This window comes from Elephas maximus, chromosome 4 (assembly GCF_024166365.1).
Source record: "Elephas maximus indicus isolate mEleMax1 chromosome 4, mEleMax1 primary haplotype, whole genome shotgun sequence".
In the NCBI taxonomy this organism is placed as follows: domain Eukaryota; kingdom Metazoa; phylum Chordata; class Mammalia; order Proboscidea; family Elephantidae; genus Elephas; species Elephas maximus.
Genome location: NC_064822.1, coordinates 71,360,683 through 71,382,430, shown reverse-complemented (window position 1 = coordinate 71,382,430; position 21,748 = coordinate 71,360,683). Strand labels below are relative to the sequence as shown.

Here is a 21,748-nt window from a genome sequence, read left to right as displayed (position 1 = left end):
TTTAATGAGAAACTAGTTCTGCAAACCTTCATCTAAAGTACAATAAAAAATAATTATACATTAACTGCTATATTGGACATTTCTCATGCTTGGTGATAGCCCAACATCTTTTAAACAGCTTTTTTATTATTGGCAAATTTCCCCCATTAGGAGTCCATCTCCTTAAAGCAGAAACTAGAAGCTCACCCTCTCTTGTATCCAGAGTGCAGGCACATGACTGGGGCCCTACCCAGCAGATTCAAGGAAGTGGACACTGGTGTTGGCAGAGGTGAACAACTTAATGGGCAGCAGTGGCAAAAGTTCTGATGTCCAGAGCCTGGTCACTAATGGAGTATAAAGTATGGGGTGCATAGTGACACCAACAGCGGGGTGCTGCTGGAATGGTAATCTGACAATATGTTTTGGGTGTTGCTTTGGGCTGCATTGTCCCCAAGCCTGGCTATCACCTTCTTGGAGATTCTGTGAGCTTCCTGATATGCTTTAATAATTTCCTTTTCTGTTTAACTAGCTGGTATTTGTTGTGTTATTTGCATTTATGAACCCTAACTAACAGAGCCACTAAGGAAAAGAAACTGTTTCCCAAATTGTATATAATCAAGGTAGTTATCCACCACTCGTCTATCACTTCGTTGTACTGTGATGGTTTATGTGTTACAGGGATGCTGGAAGCTATGCCACCGGGATTTCAAATACCAGCAGGGTCACCCATGGTGGACAGGTTTCAGCGGAGCTTTCAGACTAAGACAGACTAGGAAGACGGACCTACGATCTACTTCTGAAGAAACCGGCCAGTGAAAACCTTATGGATAGCAGCGGGACACTGTCTGATATAGTGCCAGAAGATGAGCCCCTTAAGTCAGAAGGCACTGAAAATGCGACTGGGGAAGAGCTGCCTCCTCAAAGCAGAGTCAACCTTAACGGCACGGAAGGAGTAAAGATTTTGGGATCAAAGACTACAGCCTTCAGTATGGATTATGCCTCAACATAAAACAAAAATCCTCACAACTGAACCAACAAGCAACATCATGATAAACGGACAAATTATTGGAGTTGTCAAGGATTTCGTTTTGCTTGGATCCACGATCAACACCATGGAGGCAGTAGTCAAGAAATCAAACGTATTGCATTGGGCAAATCTTCTGCAAAAGACCTCTTTAAAATGTTGAAAAGCAAAGATGTCACTTTGAGGACTAAGGTGCACCTGACCTAAGCCATGGTATTTTTAATTGCCTTATACATGAGAAAGCTAGACAATGAATAAGAAAGACCAAAGAAGAATTGATGCATTTGAATTACGGTGTCGGTGAAGAATATTGAATATACCTTGGACTGCCAGAAGAATGAACAAATCTGTTATGGAAGAGGCACAGCCAGAATGGTCCTTAGAAGGGAAGATGGCAAGACTTTGTCTTACGTGCTTTGGACATGTTAACAGGAGGGACCAGGCATGAGCCTGGTAAAGTAGAAGATCAGCAAAAAAGAGGAAGACCCTCAACAGGATGTATTGACACTGTGGCTGCAACAATGGTTTCAAAAATAGCAACAATTGTGAGGATGGCGCAGGACCAGGCAGTGTTTCCTTCTGTTGTGCGTAGTGTTGCCATGAGTTGGAACTGACTGACAGTACCTAACAGGATAATTGTATTTTGCAACTAGGTGGTGCAAATGGTTAAGCACTCGCTTATTGACCAGCCGTTTGGTGTTCAAACCAGGGCTTCCAACCGATTAGAACCAGTTCAGTCATGGCCGACAAAGCAAAATCAGAACAGACACAAATTTTTACAATTTGGGTGAACCGAAACGATAACTAGATGGGAAAAGATAATGGGTCAAAGCCCAGGGATGAGAGACTCGGAAGATGTGTAGTGAGCCTTCAGGAGCCTGATGTGTGAGATTGGATTATTGGCAGGACTGTGGAGAGTGACACACATTCAAAGTGGCACAGTCAACTGCCATCTTTGAGCAGGGCACTGCTATTTCTGACTCTACTCAAAATACAACTGGCAAGAGATTTGGTTGCTATGCAATGTGTATACTGCCCTTGTTTTCTAAGAGAGAGATTATGTTTCTAGCAGGGCTTCAACATGCAATTTTTCATGTTCAGGTTATCATTCTGGTTCACTCAGATTTTTAAAATTAGAGTCTGTTCCAGTTTCACTTCCTCAGCCATGACTGAGCCAGGAAGAACTAGTTTGAAGCGCTGGTTCAAACTCACCCAGAGGTGCCTCTGAGTAAGGCCTGAAGATCTGCTTCTGAAAGGTCACAGCCTTGAAAACTCTGTGGAGTGCAGTTCTACTCTGCACACATGGGGCTGTGATGAGTCGGAATCAACTCAAGATAAAACACACTCACCAAACTGCCTCTTACTTCACAGCAAAAGGAAATACTTCTTCATATAAAAAAAAAAAAATAGTACTCTTTAAATGGCCCTTCATGTTGCTTGGCAATAGGTCATGCATTTCTCTAGTCCATTCACTCTCCCTCTCTCCTAAACGACTCCTCTCAACCATCCAATGACCCCTCTCCCATCATCACTCTCCACTGATCACCTTGCTTCCTACTGCATTGGTTGAAGCTGAGGTGCAGTGCTCCCATGAGGGGAATGGAGGGGAAGGAATACAGCGAGGGCTCTCTTTTTTGAACATTCTCCCTGTAACTTGCTTTATTCAGTCAATGATCTCCATCTTTATTTTCATCCCATCTAATACTCACTCAATTAAAAATGACCCAAAAAAGTCCTTTAGAGCTGGTTTCATCCATACCAACATCCAATCCAGGATTGGTGAAACACTGGGGATGGACATACCAGGAAAGGACTATATTGGTGGCAGAGATACTAACTTAGGTCTGAGGCTTAGGGATCACCTAAAGTTTAGGAGTGAAGAAAGAAGAGCTATCAAGGAAGCAAAACAGAAAGACAAATAAGAAAGGCTGTTACAGAATTCAAGAGAGAAGAGTTGTAAGATTTGGATAGTCAGCAAGGTCAAATGTTATAGAGAAGTTAGAAAGAATTAAAGTCAAATAATAGTGTATTCTGTGCAAAATCTCAGGAAATGGTGTTAAAAACAAACCACCAACAAACAAAGCATTATCATTTTTAGTAGTTTTATGAGACCTAAAGTCTTGGTCCTACTCACGCCTGTCTTCTCACCCACAACCTCCAGCAGTTTTAGTCCATAGCTACTATATTGAATTTGAGTACACACCCCTAACAGGAGGAAAAATTAACAAGCAGATTCAGTGGCAGTTTGGATGCAGTGAGCCTGTGGTGGTTAATGTTGTGCATCAACTTGAGTGGGCCAAGATTCATAGTGGTTTGGCAGTTATGTAATGATGTAGTTATCCTCTGTTTTGTGATATAATGTAATCACCTCCATGACGTGCTCTGATGTGATCAGCGAATCAGTTGTAAGGGGAGTTTCCTTGAGGGTGTGGCCTGCATCCAATATACATGGATGTTCTGGCAAAGCGCACTAGATTTTGCTCACTCTGGATCCTACATCAGACTTGTCATCGTCTGACCTCCAGGTCTTTTTTGTTTGTTCTTCATTGTACTTTAGATTAAGGTTTACAGAACAAACTAGTTTCTCATTAAACAGTTAGTACACATATTGTTTTATGACATTGGTTAACAACCCCAAGACATGTTAACACTCTCCCTTTTCAACCTTGAGTTCCCTATTACCAGCTTTCCTGTCCCCTCCTGCCTTCTAGTTCTTGCCCCTGGGCTGATGGGCCCATTTTGTTTTGTTTTGTTTTATGGGCTGAAGGGTGAACCTCGGAGTGACTCCAGTACTGAGTTAAAAGGGTGTCCAGGGCCATACTCTAGGGGTTTCTCCAGTCTCTGTCAGGCCAGTAAGTCTGGTCTTTTTTTGTGAGTTACAATTTTGTTCTACATTTTTCTTCAGCTCTGTCGGGACCCACTATTGTGATCCCTGTAAGAGCAGTCAGTGGTGGTAGCCAGGCACCATCTAGCTGCCCCGGACTCAGTCTGGTAGAGGCTGTGTTAGATGCCGTCCATTAGTCCTTTGGACTAAGGTTTCCCCTGTATCTTTACTTTTCTTCATTCTCCCTTGCTCCCAAAGGTGTGAGACCAGTGGAGTACCTTAGATGGCTGCTCACAGGTTTTAAGACCCCAGGTGCTACTCACCAAAGTAGAATGTAGAACATTTTCTTTATAAAGTATGTTATGCCAATTGATCTAGATGTTCCCCGAGAATGATGGCCTCCAGTTTTTAAGACTGGAGCCAGAAACCTGCTGTATTCCCTGCCAATCTTGGGTTTGTCAGCCCTCACAGCCCGTGAACCAGCAGCCTGCTGTCTAACCTGTCAGTCTTGGGTTCATCAGGCCTTGCAGCTGTGTGAGTCAGGAGATTCCTCTAGCCTGAACCACAGACTTGGGACTTTCCAGCCTCTACAAGTGTTGTGAACCATTTCCTTGAGATAAATCTTGTCTCTCTGTCTCTGTCTCTCTCTATATACACATATATATATACACATATATACACACTTCTCTGGTTTTCGTTCTCTAGAGAACGCATCCTAAGACAGACCCTAAGAAGTTTCCTTTTCAGAGGTTTTTTATAAAAGATCTGGAAAGGCCTTCTGAACCAGTCATTCTTTTATATCTGTGCTGTCTCAGTTGATGCCTTGTCCCAGCACATCAATAGGTACAAAAAGTTCTCATTAAACATGTTCTTCCATTCCAGGTGTTTTGTTCACAAGAATCTTGTCATGTTCAGGAGATCTAGGACAACATCACAAAATATCTGTACATAAGTTTTTATGATCAAAGCTAAAGTTTGACAATGTTCAAATCAAGCCACATTAGTTTTTTGTTTTGTTTTGTTTTTTACAAATACTAGTTTTCTTAGTTATTTAGTGCTGCTATAACAGAAATGCCACAAGTAGATGGCTTTAATAAAGAGAAATTTATCCTCTCACAGTCAGGAGGCTAGAAGTCCGAATTCAGGGTGCCAGCTCCAGGGGAAGGATTCCTCTCTCTGTTGGCTCTGGGGGAACGTCCTCGTCATCAATCTTCCCAGTTTGAGGGGCTTCTGAGTCCAAAGGATGCGCTTTTCTCCTGGCTCTTGTTTCTTGGTGGTATGAGGTCCCCATGTCTCTGCTCACTTCTTTCTTTGATATCTCAAGAGAGATTGCTTAAGACACAACCTAATCTTGTAGATCAAGTCCTGCCTCATTAACATAACTGCTGCTAATCCTGCCTCATTAACATCATAGAGGTAGGATTAACAACACGTAGAAAAATAACATCAGATGACAAAATGATGGGCAATCACACAAGACTGGGAATTATGGCCTAGCCAAATTGATACACATATTTTTGGGGGACAGAATTCAATTTATAACACTAGTCATTCACAAAACTGTATTTTAATTTCTTGTTGATTAACCTGCTAGCATAAGATTATCCTGCTAAATAACTAGATGGTTAGTGCCATGAGGGGTAGAACCCTATCTTGCTCACAAGTGACAGTATGTGGGACAAAGTTAGAACTCAATAAATGTGTTCTAAATGAATGAATGAATCCACCAGTTTGTTGTTAGTAATGAGGCACTATTTTTAACTATGATTTTATATCAGGAATATATTTACTATTAGAGGAGCTAAGAGCATAACTCTGGAGTCAGGCTTCCAGAGTTCAAATCCCAGGGCACTTTTTGCTAGTTGCTGTTGTTAGGTGCTGTCAAGTCGATTTCTACTCATAGTGACCCCATGTGACAGATTAGAACTGGCCCAGACGGTTTTCTAAGCTGTTATCTTTATGGGAGTAGATCACCAGGTCTGTCTCCTTTGGAGCCCTTGGGTGGGTTCAAACCACCAACTTTCTGTAGCAGCCAAGTACTTAACTATTATTGCACCAACAGGGCTGCATCTTGCTAGTTGTGTAACCTCTCAATTCTTACTTTCTTTATCTAATAATATGAGGGTAATTATAGTGTGCAGCTCATGAAATTTATATAACGTAAAAGAGATAATACGTGTCAAATACTTAGTACCTAGCAAGTTCTTAATGAATGTTGAATAGCTCACATTTATTTTCTGTGTTCATTATCTAAATGTCATTTTTTTTAGGTACTGAGAAAAGTATTGAATTTGGTCTTTAGTGACATTTTGAGAGTGCAATTTTCATAGCCAGGTGAGGGCAGAAACAAATGTCTTCGTTAACCAGGGAGCCTGGAAAAAGAAGTCTCTAGCCTAAAGGAAAGATTGTAGACATGATCCCCCCTCCCCTCCACTCCATCTATTCAAAAACATTCTCCCACTTGAAAGTATTTTCGTAAAATTGGCAACCATATCTACACAAGTACTGGAACAGGCTGTAATACGTCTGCTCCTGTGTTTTAGGGAGGCAGAGGCCTTGGCTGTGACTCATTGCTAAAGTTCTGGGGCAAAGCAGGGCACAGGCCTGCCTGTACTCCTGGGGTTATATTTAAAATACAAAGTTGGATTAAATACCATTTTCTTCAGATGCTACTCCATACAAACAAGCTTTACCTGTACAGGAAAGACACCACTTGGAGAGTTTCCTCTCCACAACCCAATGCCAATGCCAGGCATGGTCCGGGGTGCCAAGGGACCCTAATGTTCACTCCTAGGCCCTAGAAGGGTCTTGCTTCATCAGCACAATTTCTCCTCTCTTAACAACTCCCTGGTTGCTAAGGGATTGTTGCCAGATCTTAGGACTCACTATTTGTCCTATTCCAGACCACAGCAGGGTTTGCTTTCTCTCTTAGGAGTTTGCCAGGAGCAAAAAGTAGCATCCCAACCTCCTGTCAACTCAACAAGAAGAGATTTATTGCAACTAACTGCAAGGACACTTGTTACAACATATACCTCAGCAAAGACAGGAACCCAGCTTGCGGCTGGCCTTCGCAAACAGCCAGGGTCTGGCCAACACAGCCTTTTTTGCCATTGCTGCAGAAGTCATTAGCAGTGCAGCATCCAGACCCAGGAAGGTTTCCAAGGTGGAGCCTCAGAGGCTGGCACTCAGGTGGTGAGATCACCTGCAGCAGCCACAATAGGCTTTTGGTTTGGGCTGTTGAGCCCCCTACCCAATGTCCACTTCCCTTTCTTCCTTACACACACAATACTGGGTATACTGAGAGCAGCAATATTCTCAGCTAAAAATGATACATTTTCTCAGCCCACCTTTCATGGTTATGATCCATAACTTGCCAGGTGTCTTAATCATCTAGTGCTGCTGTAACGGAAATACCACAAGTGGATGGCTTTAACAAAGAAGTTTATTTCCTCACAGTAAAGTACGCTAAAAGTCCAAATTCAGGGTGTCAGCTCCAGAGGAAGGATGTCTTTCTCTGTTGGTCTTCTCATCAATATTCCCCTGGACTAGGAGCTTCTCCGCTCAGGGACCCTGGGTCCCAAGGACACGCTCTGCTCCCTGCACTGCTTTCTTGGTGGTATGAGGTCCCCAACTCTCTGCTTGCTTGCCTTTCATCTCTTGCAAGATAAAAGGTAATGCAGACCACATCCCAGGGAAACTCCCTTTACATTGGATGGGGGATGTGATCTTAGTAAAGGTGTTACAATCCCTCCCAGTCCTCTTTAACATAAAATTACAATCACAAAATGGAGGGGAACCACACAATACTGGGAATCATGGCCTAACCAAGTTGACACATATTTTGGGGGGACACAATTCAATCCATGACACCAGGTGAGGTGCCCTGTTCTGGGAAAGTTTGCCATCCTGATACAGATGCTGTGCCTTACACTCCCATTCTGCCTCTCTAGTGTTTCAGTTTCGTGAAGGCTACTTTGCCTGATTCTAGGTTTCTTTTTAGCCACAGGTAATCCCCAACTTATGTCGGGGTTCCTTTCCAACAACTCCATCGTGAGTCAGTTCTGGCATAAGTTGAATAGCTCATTTTTTAAAAAGTTTTTATTATTATTGCCTTTTATCAGTATCTTTATAAATCATGACATTGAACATCTTGCCTGAACATCTGAGAATGACAACATCAGCAAATCACATGCTGCAACATTGTGTGTAGCCCATATTCATGATAACCAAACCCGTTGTCATCGAGTTGATTCTGACTCATAGCAACCCTATAGGACAGATTAGGGTTTCCAAGGAGCAGCTGGTGGCTTCGAACCGCTGACCTTTTGATTAGCAGCCATAGCTCTTAACCACTGCACCACCAGGGCTCTATTTAAATGATAAAATGTACAAAAAAAAAAAAAAAAGAATGGTCCTAAATGTGCCTGTTTTAACTTGAATAAATCAAGGATTACCTGGTACTTAGCAAGTTGTAATTATGTTCAAAGGTTTTGAGGCTGCTGTAAGTCTGACTTCTAGATAATAAGACAATTCTTGTATATGAGTTGATTGCTTTTTCACAATTGATTCATGTAGTTTGATGTTGAATATTCTAAGTGGAAATAATCGAACATCTGCCCTTTTTCAAATTTACTAATTCATACACAGGCAAACATGGGATTAGATAATTACAGGGAGATCAAAAAGTTTGTGGGATGGGCAATTTATTTCAGTAAAGGGGATGGACTAATCTTGCTACAGTGGGAAAAAAATGTGTTTTATGGCAGCAATGTGGAGTTCAAAAATTGCTGCATTTAATTGTATCCCTATTATCTGTGTATAATGTCCTTATCTCAGTGTCTCAATTCCCTCTACCTTCTTTACATACCAAGATATCAAATGAGAAATATTTCAAGTTGACTGATTGTTTGACATATCTAATCTAGAGTGGCTTCTACAGCACTCTTCCCTCTACCCCCTCCCCCACCCCAGTAAATACCATTGATGTTGACATATAGCATATTGGAAATGACAGGTGCCTGAGGGCAAACGCACTTAGGTTCAGAATAGCACTTAGCAAATATTCTGAACCTAAAAGCACTTAGGTTCAGAATATTTGCTAAGGATTTTTTTTTTTTTTAGTGGAGCAGAGTGTAATTTTATTGAATCCTTGAAATGCAGAACCAAATGAATCTCCTTTATTGTGAAAGAAAACAATCCAAATGATTGCAAACCCAAGAAACTAAGAGAGAGCAACATATTAGCACAAACATATTTATTTTTCAAATTCTGACATTTTTCTGAAGTACACTTGTAATCTAAATACCCCTCTCCCTTCGTTACAACATATAATTTTCAACCTGTTTGTTTATAGAATGAATGCCTTAAAAGAAGCCTTATTCATATTCCCACAAAAGAAATAAATATATACTTGTCTCTAGGATCAATTTAACTGAATTTGACTAAAGCTTGGTAAAGGCTCCAATCTTCATAAGAGGCACATAAGAGGATGGATGATCTTTCATTATTAACAAATTGGTTTAACATAGCTAAGCAGTTGATTAAATTATTCAAATGCATTCATTGAGCTCCCATTATGTGCAAAGTAGCCTTCCAAAGTAGACAGTCTTCTTTAGATTTAAATTGGGCCAATGAAATTATAACTTCAGAAGTTAGGACTTTGATACATCCGAGATACCCTAATGATAGGAAAAGTTTGCTACTACTTCCAAAGGTGCCCAGTTTATTTCTAAGGAATAGCTTAGGCACTGGAAGAGCAAATCAAACTTAAGCATTAAAAAAAACATGAAGCTAGGGAGTGGCTGTACCTTTATGACATAAAAACCACAAATGACAATACGAAGTACATTCTGGTGGTGTAAAATTCTAGCACCTGTGCAAGGTAGTCTAGGAAAGGACATCGGTTTAAAAAGAAACCAATATCAACTTCAAAATAAACCAGGATGCAGATAAATTGCAATTTATAGGAATAATAAAAGTATAGAAATACCAACTCCTCCTCCCAGCACTGAAATTATACTCCCTCAGACACACTGCCATCATTGGGAACAGTGAAGTAGAGTTGATAAACGTATAGTATATTGAATAATTAAATAATAGCGCCAGGTTTTTTGTGTGTGGTCCCAAAGATTTTGCAACATATTTTTTTCAATATCACAGTTGTAGGAATGAAAATTGAAGAGAATATAAGTATTTTCTTAGAGATAGCTTAACAGAGTTCTTACAGACCCTAAAGTAGAAATACAGCACATCGTCATACTTCCTTTACATGTCTCTATTTGTTATTGTTTCCTGCCCTAAATAGGTTCTCCTTCCAGGTCAAGTGTTATTCGCTGGCAGAGTACCTTCAGAATAAGAATACTTGTATCATTTACATGTCCCTCAACTCAAGCCTTCATTTATAAGCTTAAGCTCAAATTCTGGTTTCTCTATTCCAAACTTCCAACACTTACTTAAAACACTAAAAAAAAAAAAAAAATCTGTCTGAAGGAAAAGACTTATTCAAGGAGAGCAATGCTATTCCCAGCTGATGCTCTGCCTTAGAAAGTAAAACTCAACCTCTTATTTTGAAGAGAGCCTCAGTTGTGTCCCATTCGAAAACTTGCTATTCCTACCTATTATGTTCTAAATATGGTGCTTAAATAAAATTAAATGCAAATAATAAACAGAAATTAAATAACAAACTTAAAATAAATTAAAAAAAGACATGGTCTGATGGTTTTCAGGGAAGGTAATAGAGAAAGGTCCCCAAACCAAAAACCAAACCCAGTGCTATCAAGTCGATTCTGACTCATAGCGACCATATTGGACCAAGTAGAACTGCCCCATACAGCTTCCAAGGAGCGCCTGGTAGACTCAAACTGCCCACGCTCTGGTTAGCTGCCTTAGCACTTAACTACTAAGCCACCAGGGTTTCCAGAGAAGGGTCAGTTCCCTGTAAATTCACATTCCTTTCTGTACCAATTTCCACAATGAGTGGGCAATACTGCCCTCTAAAGGGCTTATTATGTTACATCCCTTAGTTCAGATGGGAAATGGCCCTAGGATGCACTGATGAGCAATCACACACACATACACATTTTTTCTTTTGCTTGTGAGACAAAGTCTGTCCTTGACCTTCTGTGAATGACTCTGAAGACCATGGAGCCCCTAGAGAGGCTGTGTGTCTTCGTGAAGTCTCACTGTTACACTGGTTTCCAAACCTTAGTGTGTATTACAGTCATCTGGAGGGTTGGTTTAACACAGGTTGCTGGGCCCCACCCCCAGAGTTTCTGATTCTGTAAGTCAAGAGTGGGTCTGAGAATGTGCCTATCTAACAAGTTCCCAGGTGATGCTAATGCTGCCAGTCCAGGTACCACACTTTGTGTGCCAGACACTGTACTAGGCACTTTATTTAATACCTCACAACAGGGTGATGTTTTATCATCTCCATTTTACAAGACCAGAAAGCTAAATCTCAGAGATTAATTGGCCAAAGTCACACAGTTTGTGACAAAGCCACAAATGACAAACCCAGGACTGTCTAATTCAAAAGCCACTGCTCTTTTCTCTTGGTAAACAAAAATTTTAGACACTCCATCTTTCTTGGCCTTAGCTTCTTTATGCAAGGGGGCAGGACTTAGATGCCAGCTTACTTTCTTTTCCTCTATCAGAATACCTGGAAGTTGGGTTTGAAAGCCCAGGCCACAGCCACCCAGAAAAGGTCCACTCCATTCCCAGGCTGGTTCTGTGAGTGGGTGAGCTGAGAGGTGAAAGGAAGGCCCTGTCTAGGTCCTGAACCCTCCCGGAAGGTTCAGAGGGGGTCTGGCCTGCTTTGGACTCTGGGGTTCTTTGTACTCAGAAACTCTGGAAAAAAGGTTTTAGAGCTAACCTCTCACAGGGATTTTAAGGACCTGCAGAGCCTAGCGGGTCTCAGAGAGGACCCAGAGCATGGCTTCCTCTCTCTACGCTCTCCAACCTCAGCTCACACCACCACAGCAGGGCAGGGATGCCCTCAACTTTAAAACTGGAGTGACCAGCTACTTTGCCTCAGCTGTGTGAAGACTGAAAGGTTTTGAAAAAGGAAAAACCATCTTCAGGTCACATACCCCACTGGGATAATGCAAGTGAAAAGTCCCTGGCACTCAACCCCATGCGGGATGTCACAGTGACGGGAAAAGGACAGTGACAGGAAAAGGACACTGAGGAGCCACCCCCTTCAAGAAGTTTTTTCTCATCCTTTGCATTCAGCTCCTGACCCAACTTAGTGTTTTCCTGAGGGAGCTATAAATCCGGAGCATCCCATGGGGATGGTTTCTGGCCTTAGTCATGAGGCGGAAAGGTTCTCAGAAAAACAGTCCTGCGGGCTGGTTGGCAGGGATCCTGTGGTCGTGGCCGCGGCTGGACTTTGTGCAGAGGTGTACCCTGGACTCCAGCTGCTCACTGAGTTCGTCCAGAGCCCCGGTGCAGGACTCCAGGCTCTCGGCCAGTTTCTGAATCTTGGCCTTCAGCACGGCCTGGCTAACCTTGGTGGCCCCCTCTGCCCGCCTGGGGATGAGGAAGCCACGTGAGCCGAAGAAGACGATGAAATAGACGGAGTTGTACAGGGCGATGGAGGCGTTCCTCCCGCACTGCAGCAGCTGGCGGTCCCCGCAGCCCTGCCAGCGGCAGAAGAACTCGAGGCAGCTCAGCATCTCGCGCATCTGGTCCTGGCAGGTGGCGGCGATCTCCTGCACCCTCCGCAGCTCCCGGGAGTTGCAGAAGACCAGGGAGAGGTCGGAAGTGATGGTGACGGCTCCTCCGGCGGTGGCCACCCCCAGCCCCACGGCCGACGCCAGAAGCGAGGCCCCCAGGGTGATGGGACTGAGCGAGAGGCCCACGATGGCGGCGACAGCACCCGCGGCGCTCAGCGAGCTGCCCGCCACGTTGGCCGCCAGGGAGCGCCTGCGGAGACGCTCGAGGCGCCGGGCCACCTCCCGCAGGCGCAGCACCTGGCCGTGCAGGCGACCCCGGCGGTCCAGCAGCAGCCCCTGGAAGCGCCGCAGCGAGTCCGCGCCCTGCGGCTCCCAGGCCGCCGGCCTCTCCATGCCCTGCGGGGACACGGACACGCAGTTAGCCCAGCTGCTCCACCCCGCGGTTCCCATATGCAAGCGGGAAAGTTGAAAATAACCGCTACTGCCGCGCAAAGGGCAGTTTGCACTGGGTCAGGTGTCACGCTCTCAAAGACCAGTTTTGTAATCTCGGACAAGTCACGCAAGTCCTTAGGATCTTATATCCGCGTATGCAAATAGGAAGAATGCTACCTATGGACTTTGTTGATTATCTGTTAAATAAAATTTAAACGTATTGAGGAGGGGATACTGGTACTGGAAGCTCCTGCAATACTGAGGCTTTTGCTGTGTTTGAGAGGATGTTTTACAAGTGGTAGGTTGTATAGTTTACAAAGCCCTTTCATTATAGGTTTGGATCCTAGGAGTTTTGCAGCAGCTCTTTTCTTTCTCTGACAAGTGAAAAAGACAAGTCACCAAAACCTCTAAAGTCATATTGTCCATCAAATTTAAGAAATCAGCCTTTCCAAGTCAGATGCTTGCCTGAAACAACTTTTGGGCATACTTTTCTTCCAGACTTTCATCTTAGTATCAAGCCTAAAATGTGGTTTGCATTGTTTATTCCTTTTATAGATAACTAGCACTCATTACAGCATTCTTTAGTGGAAACCCTGGTGGCGTAGTGGTTAAGTGCTACAGCTGCTAACCAACAGGTTTGCAGTTCAAATCCAGGAGGTACTTCTTGGCAACTCTATGGGGCAGTTCTACTCTGTCCTGTAGGGTTGCTATGAGTCGGGATCAACTTGACGGCACTAGATTTGGTTTTTTTGTGTGTGTTTTTTTAGCACTCATTAGGTCTCCCTCAGAAATTGCACTCTTTGATAGTCTTTAATTAAAATCAAATTGTATTAAATTAATACCACTCTGTTTTTTGTCATAAAAAAAAAAAAACAAACCCATTGCTGTTGAGTTGATTCTGACTGGTGGATTCAAACTGCCAACATTTGGGTTAGCAGCGGTAGCTCTTAGCCACTATGCCTCCAAGGCTCCTTGTTATTAAAGCTTAAAGAAAAAAATTAGTAGTGATTGAATAAAATAAAGTGGTCAAAATTTTTGTTCAGCAATTCACTGAGGGCTATCTTGTACCAAGTTGAATTGAAGCCAATTGAAGATGACTAACAAAGACAGAACTGTGCACTCTGGGGTAAAAGTACATCCTTCCTACCTGCCAAAGATTCCACCTTCGTATCCCCTATTGTCCCCAATATCAAGAACTTCTTAAAAGTGGCAAATGAGCCTTAGATGTAGAACAGTTCAGCACTAGTGCCTTGTGTATAAAACGGTCTTTTATACTTTCCAAAGGTATTTTAACGAACATTTTCTCTTTTGATTCTTTCAATAGCCTTGTGATACATCTGAGCAGGAATTAATATTCTCATCTGGAAGATGAGGTACATCTAGACTCATTCTAGATGTGCCTGATTCTTCACAGGGCCCAGCCTAGAACCCAGGTCTCCTGACTCCTGGGTCCTCATTTTACTTTCATGCTTCCATAATCTGACCCACCAGGGATACATTTCCAGGTAAAGACACCTCTTAGCAAAATGAGATAAAGTCAGTCAAGATATTTAATGGACCAAGGTTACAACCCCAGTATAACAAGAATCCAGTAGCTATTTTTCAGACACTATCCCTCCAGACTCCCTACTTACCATCCACTTGGCTGCCTCCGGGAAAGGAAAATCTGAGGCCGTTTCTGGATGAGCATGCTTTATAGTTCCCAAGGACCAATGGCTGCCCTGGGAAAGCCTTGTCTGGCTCTGTGAATTTGCCATTTCCTGTCCTGGCCCCTGCTGCCTTCATCCAGAAGGATGTGACATGGTGGAAAGTGACCTGCAAGTCGCACAGCACATCCCGTATTTAGGAAATGAACATTGTGTGTTCGCTTTCCCCCAAATGCAGGAAAAGACTCACATGCTCTTCCCCAACTTGAAACAAGCGTTGTCATTCTCCCAAGGGGGATACCCTGCCTTTCCTCTCTTGTGAATAGCGAATGACGTTATCTGGGAGGACATCAAATGCACCCCAGGCTGACTAAGTATAGTGTTTTTTGAGAGGCCACTGTTACAATACCATTTTTAAAAAGAAAAGGGAGAGAAAAAAAGCCCTCTTACATCTGATAGTAGCACTCATGTTTTACTCCTGTGAAGCTGTGAGTGGTGGAAATATGTGATCCATTCAGCTTGCAGCCCTCATCATCCGGTCTTAAGAATACAAGGCCACACCCACAGGAAGGGCTGCGTGCAGTTTTGGCCATCTCCAGCTGTGGAGAAGATACTGGAGGTCTCTGAAAGGGCATACTGCTGGCCAAATGCGTCAGAAAAATCAGTGGGGTCAGGCTGCACAAGATGCTAATTATATACTTTCAACAGCAGGGATTTGGCTTCCTGGGTTTTCCTTTGGAGCAACAATTGTACCCCTGTTTGATAGTTAAATGAATTCTATCTACAGGTTAGTGAAGCATGGGTTGAAGGGCAAGTACCTGCATAATTCAGGAAGGAAAAATGAGTGTAGCATCTGTGGGCTCGTCACAAGCCAGGATATTCAGAGGTGGTTGGCGATCAGCCTGGGAACTCAGTCCTACCGTAGGGACACAAATACAATCTCTCTTCTAACACTCTCACCTTCAGATGTTGTTGCTATTGTTAGTTGTCTTGAGTCAGCTCCAATTCATGGAGATCCCATGTATAACAGAATAAAATGTTGCCCTGTCCTGCGCTACTTTCATGAAGTTGGTATCCTCGAGTCCATTGTTTCGACCACTGTGTATTTTGAGTGCCTTCCAAAAAAAAAAAAAGTTAAAAAATTTTTTTTTTCCAACCTAGGGAGCTCATTTTCCAGCACTATCACAGACTATATCAGCCATGGTGTTTTCAATCCCTTCATATGCGTGTGAAAGCTGGACAATGAATAAGGAAGACCAAAGAAGAATTGACACCTTTGAATTATGGTGTTGGTGAAGAATATTGACTTCATGGACTGGCAGAAGAGGGAACAAATCTGTCTTGGAAGAAGTACAGCTAGAATGCTCCTTAGAGAGGAGGATGGCGAGACTTCATCTCACATACTTTGGACGGGTTATTAGGAGGGACCCGTCCGTGGAGAAGGACATCATGCTTAGTAAAGTATAGGGTCAGCGAAAAAGAAGACCTTCAACAAGATGGACTGTTGCAACAATGGGCTCAAGCACAACAACGATTGTGAGGATGGCTCAGGACCAGACAGTGTTTCCTTCTGTTGTGCATAGAGTTGCTATGAGTTGGAACCAACTCAGCGGCACCTAACGACAACGTATCAGACAATATTCTGTTCTGATCCATAGGGTTTTCACTGGCTAATTTTTGGAGGCAGATCACCAGGCCTTTCTTCCTACCCTGTCTTAGTCTGGAAGTTCCACTGAAACCTGTTCACCATGGGTGACCCTGCTGTTATTTGAAAAACCAGTGGCATAGCTTCAAGGATCATAGCAAGACACAAGCCACCACAATAGGACAAACTGACAGACAGGTATTGGCACCTTCAGATAAAGAACGCCAAATAAGTTTTTCACTTAAATTGACCTGATTACTGTCTCTACTCTTTGGTTCATTTGGAAAGTCTTAACAGCCATATCTTTCTGGAACATGGTTAAATTCCCACCTCATGACTCCAACTCCAACTCCTAACAACCCCATGTATGTCAGAGTAGAACTGTGCTCCACAGGGTATCCAATGGCTAATTTCTCAGAAGTAGATCACCAGGCCTTTCTTCTGAGGTGCCTCTGGGTGGACTCCAACCTTAAATCTTTCTGTTACTAGCCAAGCGCGTTAACTGTTTCCACCACCCAGGAGCTTTTATAACTATACTTTGTATTAACACAATGCCATTTGGCACTACTCACAACCATGGTCTTTTTGAGTCTGATTATTCTGAATTTGGCCTATGTCCAAATATTCTGGTGATAACTCCCCAAAGAAAAAATATAACCTTATTCAAGATACCTTCAGTATCTACCTGTACTTTGGAGGTAAGAAGTAGGAGAAAATCTTCTTCTGTCCCCACAGACATAGTCGCTCCAAATGGGAGGTAAGCCAGGGTGAATTGGGGGTGGGCAAGGAGGGACCGTATCCTGATTCTTCAGTTCCCATATGCACCTCCAACTTCATTGTCAAGTTTCTTGTATATTTCAGGTTTACCCATTGCCGTCTAGTAGATCCCGACTCACAGCAACCCTATAGGACAGAGTAGAACTGCCCCATAGGGTTTCCAAGGCTGTAGTCTTCACAGAAGCAGACTGCCACATCTTTCTCTCCTGGAATGGCTGGTGGGTTCGAACTGCCTACATTTTGGTGAGCGGCCAAGGGCTTAACCACTGCACCACCAGGGCTCCTTATTTCAGGTTTAGATGACCGTAATTAAATACTTCATGGATGAAGAATTTTGCTGAGACTCAGGGTCATCTTCAGAGCATCAGTAATCATGGCACAGAACAAGGGTGAAGAAGGAGAACGTACAGGAGTGTACTGGACGCAGCCCATCTCAAATTTGCTTTTCTCTGTGTTATAAATCATTTTGTTCCTATTTGCCTCTTTATGGAATAAAAAATCCAGTCATATAACAGTGGCCTAATGAAGTTTAACTGCCTGTGAAAGCCGAATACTTCACATTATGCACTAAACTGACACTTGAACTTAATAATTTAAACTCGGCATGCATTTCCTTTCACATATTAAAGCACAAAAAGAAATTTAAGGAACAATTGAAGGTATTTTGATCAAAGTTTCATGTGAGCAGTCTCCTCTTTCAGAGACAACATCAAAAGTATAAAATTAAGACCTTACAGCACTTATCCTGTGGAGGACTTAGAGGATGTCTATGTTGCATGTAGGAGCCCTGGCAGTGCGGTGGTTAAGTACTCAGCTGCTAACCGAAAGGTCAGTGGTTTGAACTCACCAGCCACTCTGTGGGAGATAGATCTGGCAATCTGCTTCCATAAAGATTACAGCCTTGGAAGCCCTATGGGGCAGTTTTACTCTGTCCTATAGGGTCGCTATGAGTTGGAATTGACTCAATGGCAGCGGGTTTTTGGATGTTACATGAAGTCTCAACTATTATTGTCCTGTACTCACGGAACTGCGTAAGAGACAGTGAACACTGAAACGTAACCATTTTCATCTCTCCAAATGGGCCTCTGATCTTTGTTAATGCTCACACAAATCCTTAAACACTAGTGTTTAAACACTAGTCTGTGTTCTTTTTTCCACTTAACGTTCCTGCAGATACAGATGTCTCCATGTTGACATAGTCCTCACCTCTGTCATTTTTAATAGCTATGTAATAATCCTATTGTTTGCTTAGTCATTTCCCTATTAGGCCCTTGGATTGTTTCCAGTTGCTTTCCCACTCCCCTCCCCCGCCCCGGCCCAACTATGTACTATAATTAAGTTGCCAGGAACATCTGTGTACATTTTCCCCCTTTGGATTATTTCTTTGGGGAATAATCACAAATGGGAAAATACCAGATGAAGGAGAATGAATATTTTCATAGTTTTTGTTCCATGTTGCTTTCTAGAAGAACCAATTTATAATGTCATTGGCTTTGTAAGAAGAGCAGCTTCCGGCTTTAAGACAACTCAAAGTTTTCTTACGATAATGTTTAAAATTTTTTGGTTGATTTTAACTCCACAAATATGTATGAAATACCTACTGTGTGTTCAGGCATCATTCTGGATTCTGAGGCTAAAAAGTTGAACAAGGCACAGTCCCCACCCTCCAGGAGATTGCAATCTACTGGGAGAGATAGGTACAGAACAACTCATTTCGATTCAGTGTAGAAAGTGCCAGAGGTGTGTGCAGAAATCAAGGAAGTATAGGGGAACTCCATGCCTAGGAAGGGCTGGGGAAGACTTCCTGGAAGCACCCATGGTGAGCTGAACCTTGAGAGTTGAACAGAAGTTATCTGGAGAAAAATTAGGGGTGAGAGGAGGGCAGACTAAGTAAAGGCATGGGGAAGTGTTCAGGATGCTTCAGGCAGCTTGGTACTGCTTAGCATAAAGTGCAGGGATGAGGCTGAAGGGTACCTAGGGAGCAAATCATGATAGGTCTCCAGTGTCATGTGGGGAAGAGGGAGCCATTGAAACTTTAAATCTGTGGCCTTACAGACTGAGGTTTGACATCACCAACAGTTGTGTGAAGGATGGTTTTCAGAGGTATACAATTAAAAGCAAATAGATGAGTTAAGAGGCTATTGAAGTCAATAAGAGGGATGATAGGACATGGATTTGGATTGTGTTGATAAGGAAAAGAGTGGAGCAAGTAAAGTTTAAAAAAAAAACTTTGGGAGCAAAATTGGCAAATCGTGTTTAAAGCTTCTGCTCAAACACAGTACCCATCATATCCACTTACATTCTTTTGGCCAAATCAAGTCATACGGCCAAGCCCAGCATCAGGGGAGTAGGAAGTATATTTCTCTGATGGGCAGAGGCAAGAGGAAGAAATTCAAACCATCCAGCCAGGAAGCAGAGTGCTCTCCTTGTGGGGAAGATATCCCAAGAATATCACATCAATCCTCTTATATTCCCTCTTCCTTCTCAGTGATTTCCTTGGAATTGTAGTCTTCATCTGGATATTGAAAGAATCTTACTCAGGCTAATATAAGCAAACAATTGTTATGAGTCTGGTGGACATGATTGAGAATGGGAAAGAACCAAGGAGCCCTAGAGAACCAAGAAACCAGTAGACAGCAGCTGTTTTGTAGTTGAACAGCCTGTTGGAATGGCCCTGACCACTGTTTTCTCTTGTCCTTGAATCATAAGGATCAAAATTCTGGGAGAAACCTCTGGATTGCCTGCCCCAGGCCTTCTGTACTGGGAGGAAGGGTGAATTCCCTTCAGCTTCCAAGTGGAAGATGGTCACAGAACTTCCCCTCCCACCAACACTACACAGAACCAGGGAGAAGAATTTTCACACTAGGAAATAATAGGGTGTGTGTGGGTAAGGGGGTATGTATTGAAAAAAAAAAAGTGTATTGAGGGGAGGGAAGTTGATGCTAAGGAAAAAGAAAACATCCACACTAAACATTTGAACCTAATTCGACACACCTGGAGTTTATTACAGTGCATAGTAGGAGTTATGCTAATTCTGTTTCAGTCTGATATAATTTTGATCACTTTAATAAACTAGTAATATGTTTGTTTTTAATATAGATGTGTTGCTGGTGGTTTATGTTATATTGATTTCTTACTGTTGTTTGCATCTGCTTCTAGAAGATATGGTATTTCACTGGTTTGCATATCTGTTTTTAATTCAATACAATTTTGAAAATCACTGCTTCAATTTAGGACATTTATTCTTAAAAGGAGAATCTACCATGATAGCCTTTTACTGGAAAAAAAAAATGTATATCTTTGATAATCTTACTTGTTCATTCTTCTGGACATCTCTGACACAGGAAGCTCTTCAACAGCCCCAGTCACCCTGATATGATCTACTAAAGCCAGTTTAAGTTGGTTTCACTTCCTTTTCCACCGGTGTGGACACCTGCACAGAACACCTGGGACTCACGTGGTGAAAACACACATTACATCATTTATATAAAAGCTTTTGCCCCATGGGCCCTATTACAGTGTATCTAGTTTACCACATGCCTTTTCCTCTTGTGCCAGAAAAACTGTGCCTGAGTCCACACCCCTCCAGTAGCCATAAAGGTGCTCTTATCACCCAGGACTATTGCCTTTGTCTTTTCATCTCCCAGTCTTAGTCATTAAGACTAAGTTTCCAGACATATACAAAAGCCATTGCAACCTTGATTTTAACACCTGCTTCTTTCGTATCTACAGAAGCGATTCCTCGGCTCTTGGACAACTTGCATAGTTTTGTTTTCAGTGTGTCCTTTTAAAGGTGAAAGAATGCTGGATATTGGCTTTCTTTTTCAACTTTGCTTATAGCCTATTTTTATAGAAGAGTTCGGCTAGTTCACATTAAACATTACAGCCAAGCAAGGACTTTTTTCCAACATCCTGAAAGTTACTCCCAATACCCTGATGGTTATTGTCTAGTTATTTGTTGTTGCTGTTTTAATGCTTTTCAACTCTATTTGCTTTTAAATGAGGTGAGAAGATCACTTTGTATAATGCATTTTTTCCTAAAAAAATTAGCATGTTAAAAATTATTGCTACTTTTAATTTCTCTTGCTAAGAAAGTTTGAACCAACTTTGAAAAAGAGGGAAGGCAGGTTCTATAGGATTTCTGGTGGTGTTTCTCCACGCATAATTATTTTTCTTCACCTTGGAAGTCATAATGCTTTCTTTTTATGGAAAATATGGTTTATCTTTATTTTCATAGTCACAAAAGGAGTACATGCTTCCTGTAATGAATTTATATAATATAAAATGTAGACAGAAATAAAAGTCCCCCCTCATCTGTTTTCATCCATACCGAGGTTTATAGTTTCCTATATGTCCTGACAGCATTTCTATGATTATACCAATACGGGTATTTCAAATTTGTGGTTGTGATTTTCTTTCACAAAAATAATGTATCGTATATATTGCTATGCAACTTTTTTTCCATTAAAAAAAATGTATCATGGAAATTCTGCTTGCCTTTCTACACCCCACAGATCCTTTTCTGACCTTCTCTCTGACTTGCTTTCTGTGCTCCAGTAGGCTGAGGCCTGTGGACTGCCTCACCCAGGCTCCCTTTCCAGGTGCTTCCGATTGGGTTCAGCCAATGGCGGCACAAACAAGAGATCAGAGAACAGGAGAGAGAAGCTGGAGTATTCCAAACAAGAGATCAGAGAACAGGAGAGAGAAGCTGGAGTATTCCAAACAAGAGATCAGAGAACAGGAGAGAGA

The 21,748-nt window shown here is 42.5% G+C and overlaps 1 protein-coding gene across 3 annotated transcripts in view; it reads right to left on the bottom strand.

Moving 5' to 3' along the window:
• Positions 1-9,047: 9,047 nt before the first annotated feature.
• Positions 9,048-21,748, bottom strand: part of APOLD1 (apolipoprotein L domain containing 1) — a 53,317-nt gene continuing 40,616 nt past the window's right edge. The window contains exons 1-4 of one of the 3 annotated variants that reach the window (XM_049882521.1): positions 20,313-20,967; positions 15,538-15,692; positions 14,566-14,746; positions 9,048-12,895 (exon numbers count right to left, since the gene is read on the bottom strand). In XM_049882521.1, the coding sequence (XP_049738478.1) occupies positions 12,152-12,895; positions 14,566-14,688 (867 nt within the window). In that variant the 5' untranslated portion in view covers positions 14,689-14,746; positions 15,538-15,692; positions 20,313-20,967 and the 3' untranslated portion in view covers positions 9,048-12,151. Of the gene's footprint in view, positions 12,896-14,565; positions 14,747-15,537; positions 15,693-19,298; positions 19,759-20,312; positions 20,968-21,748 lie in introns of those variants that run through there. The other 2 variants (XM_049882520.1, XM_049882519.1) reach the window with 2 other exon arrangements.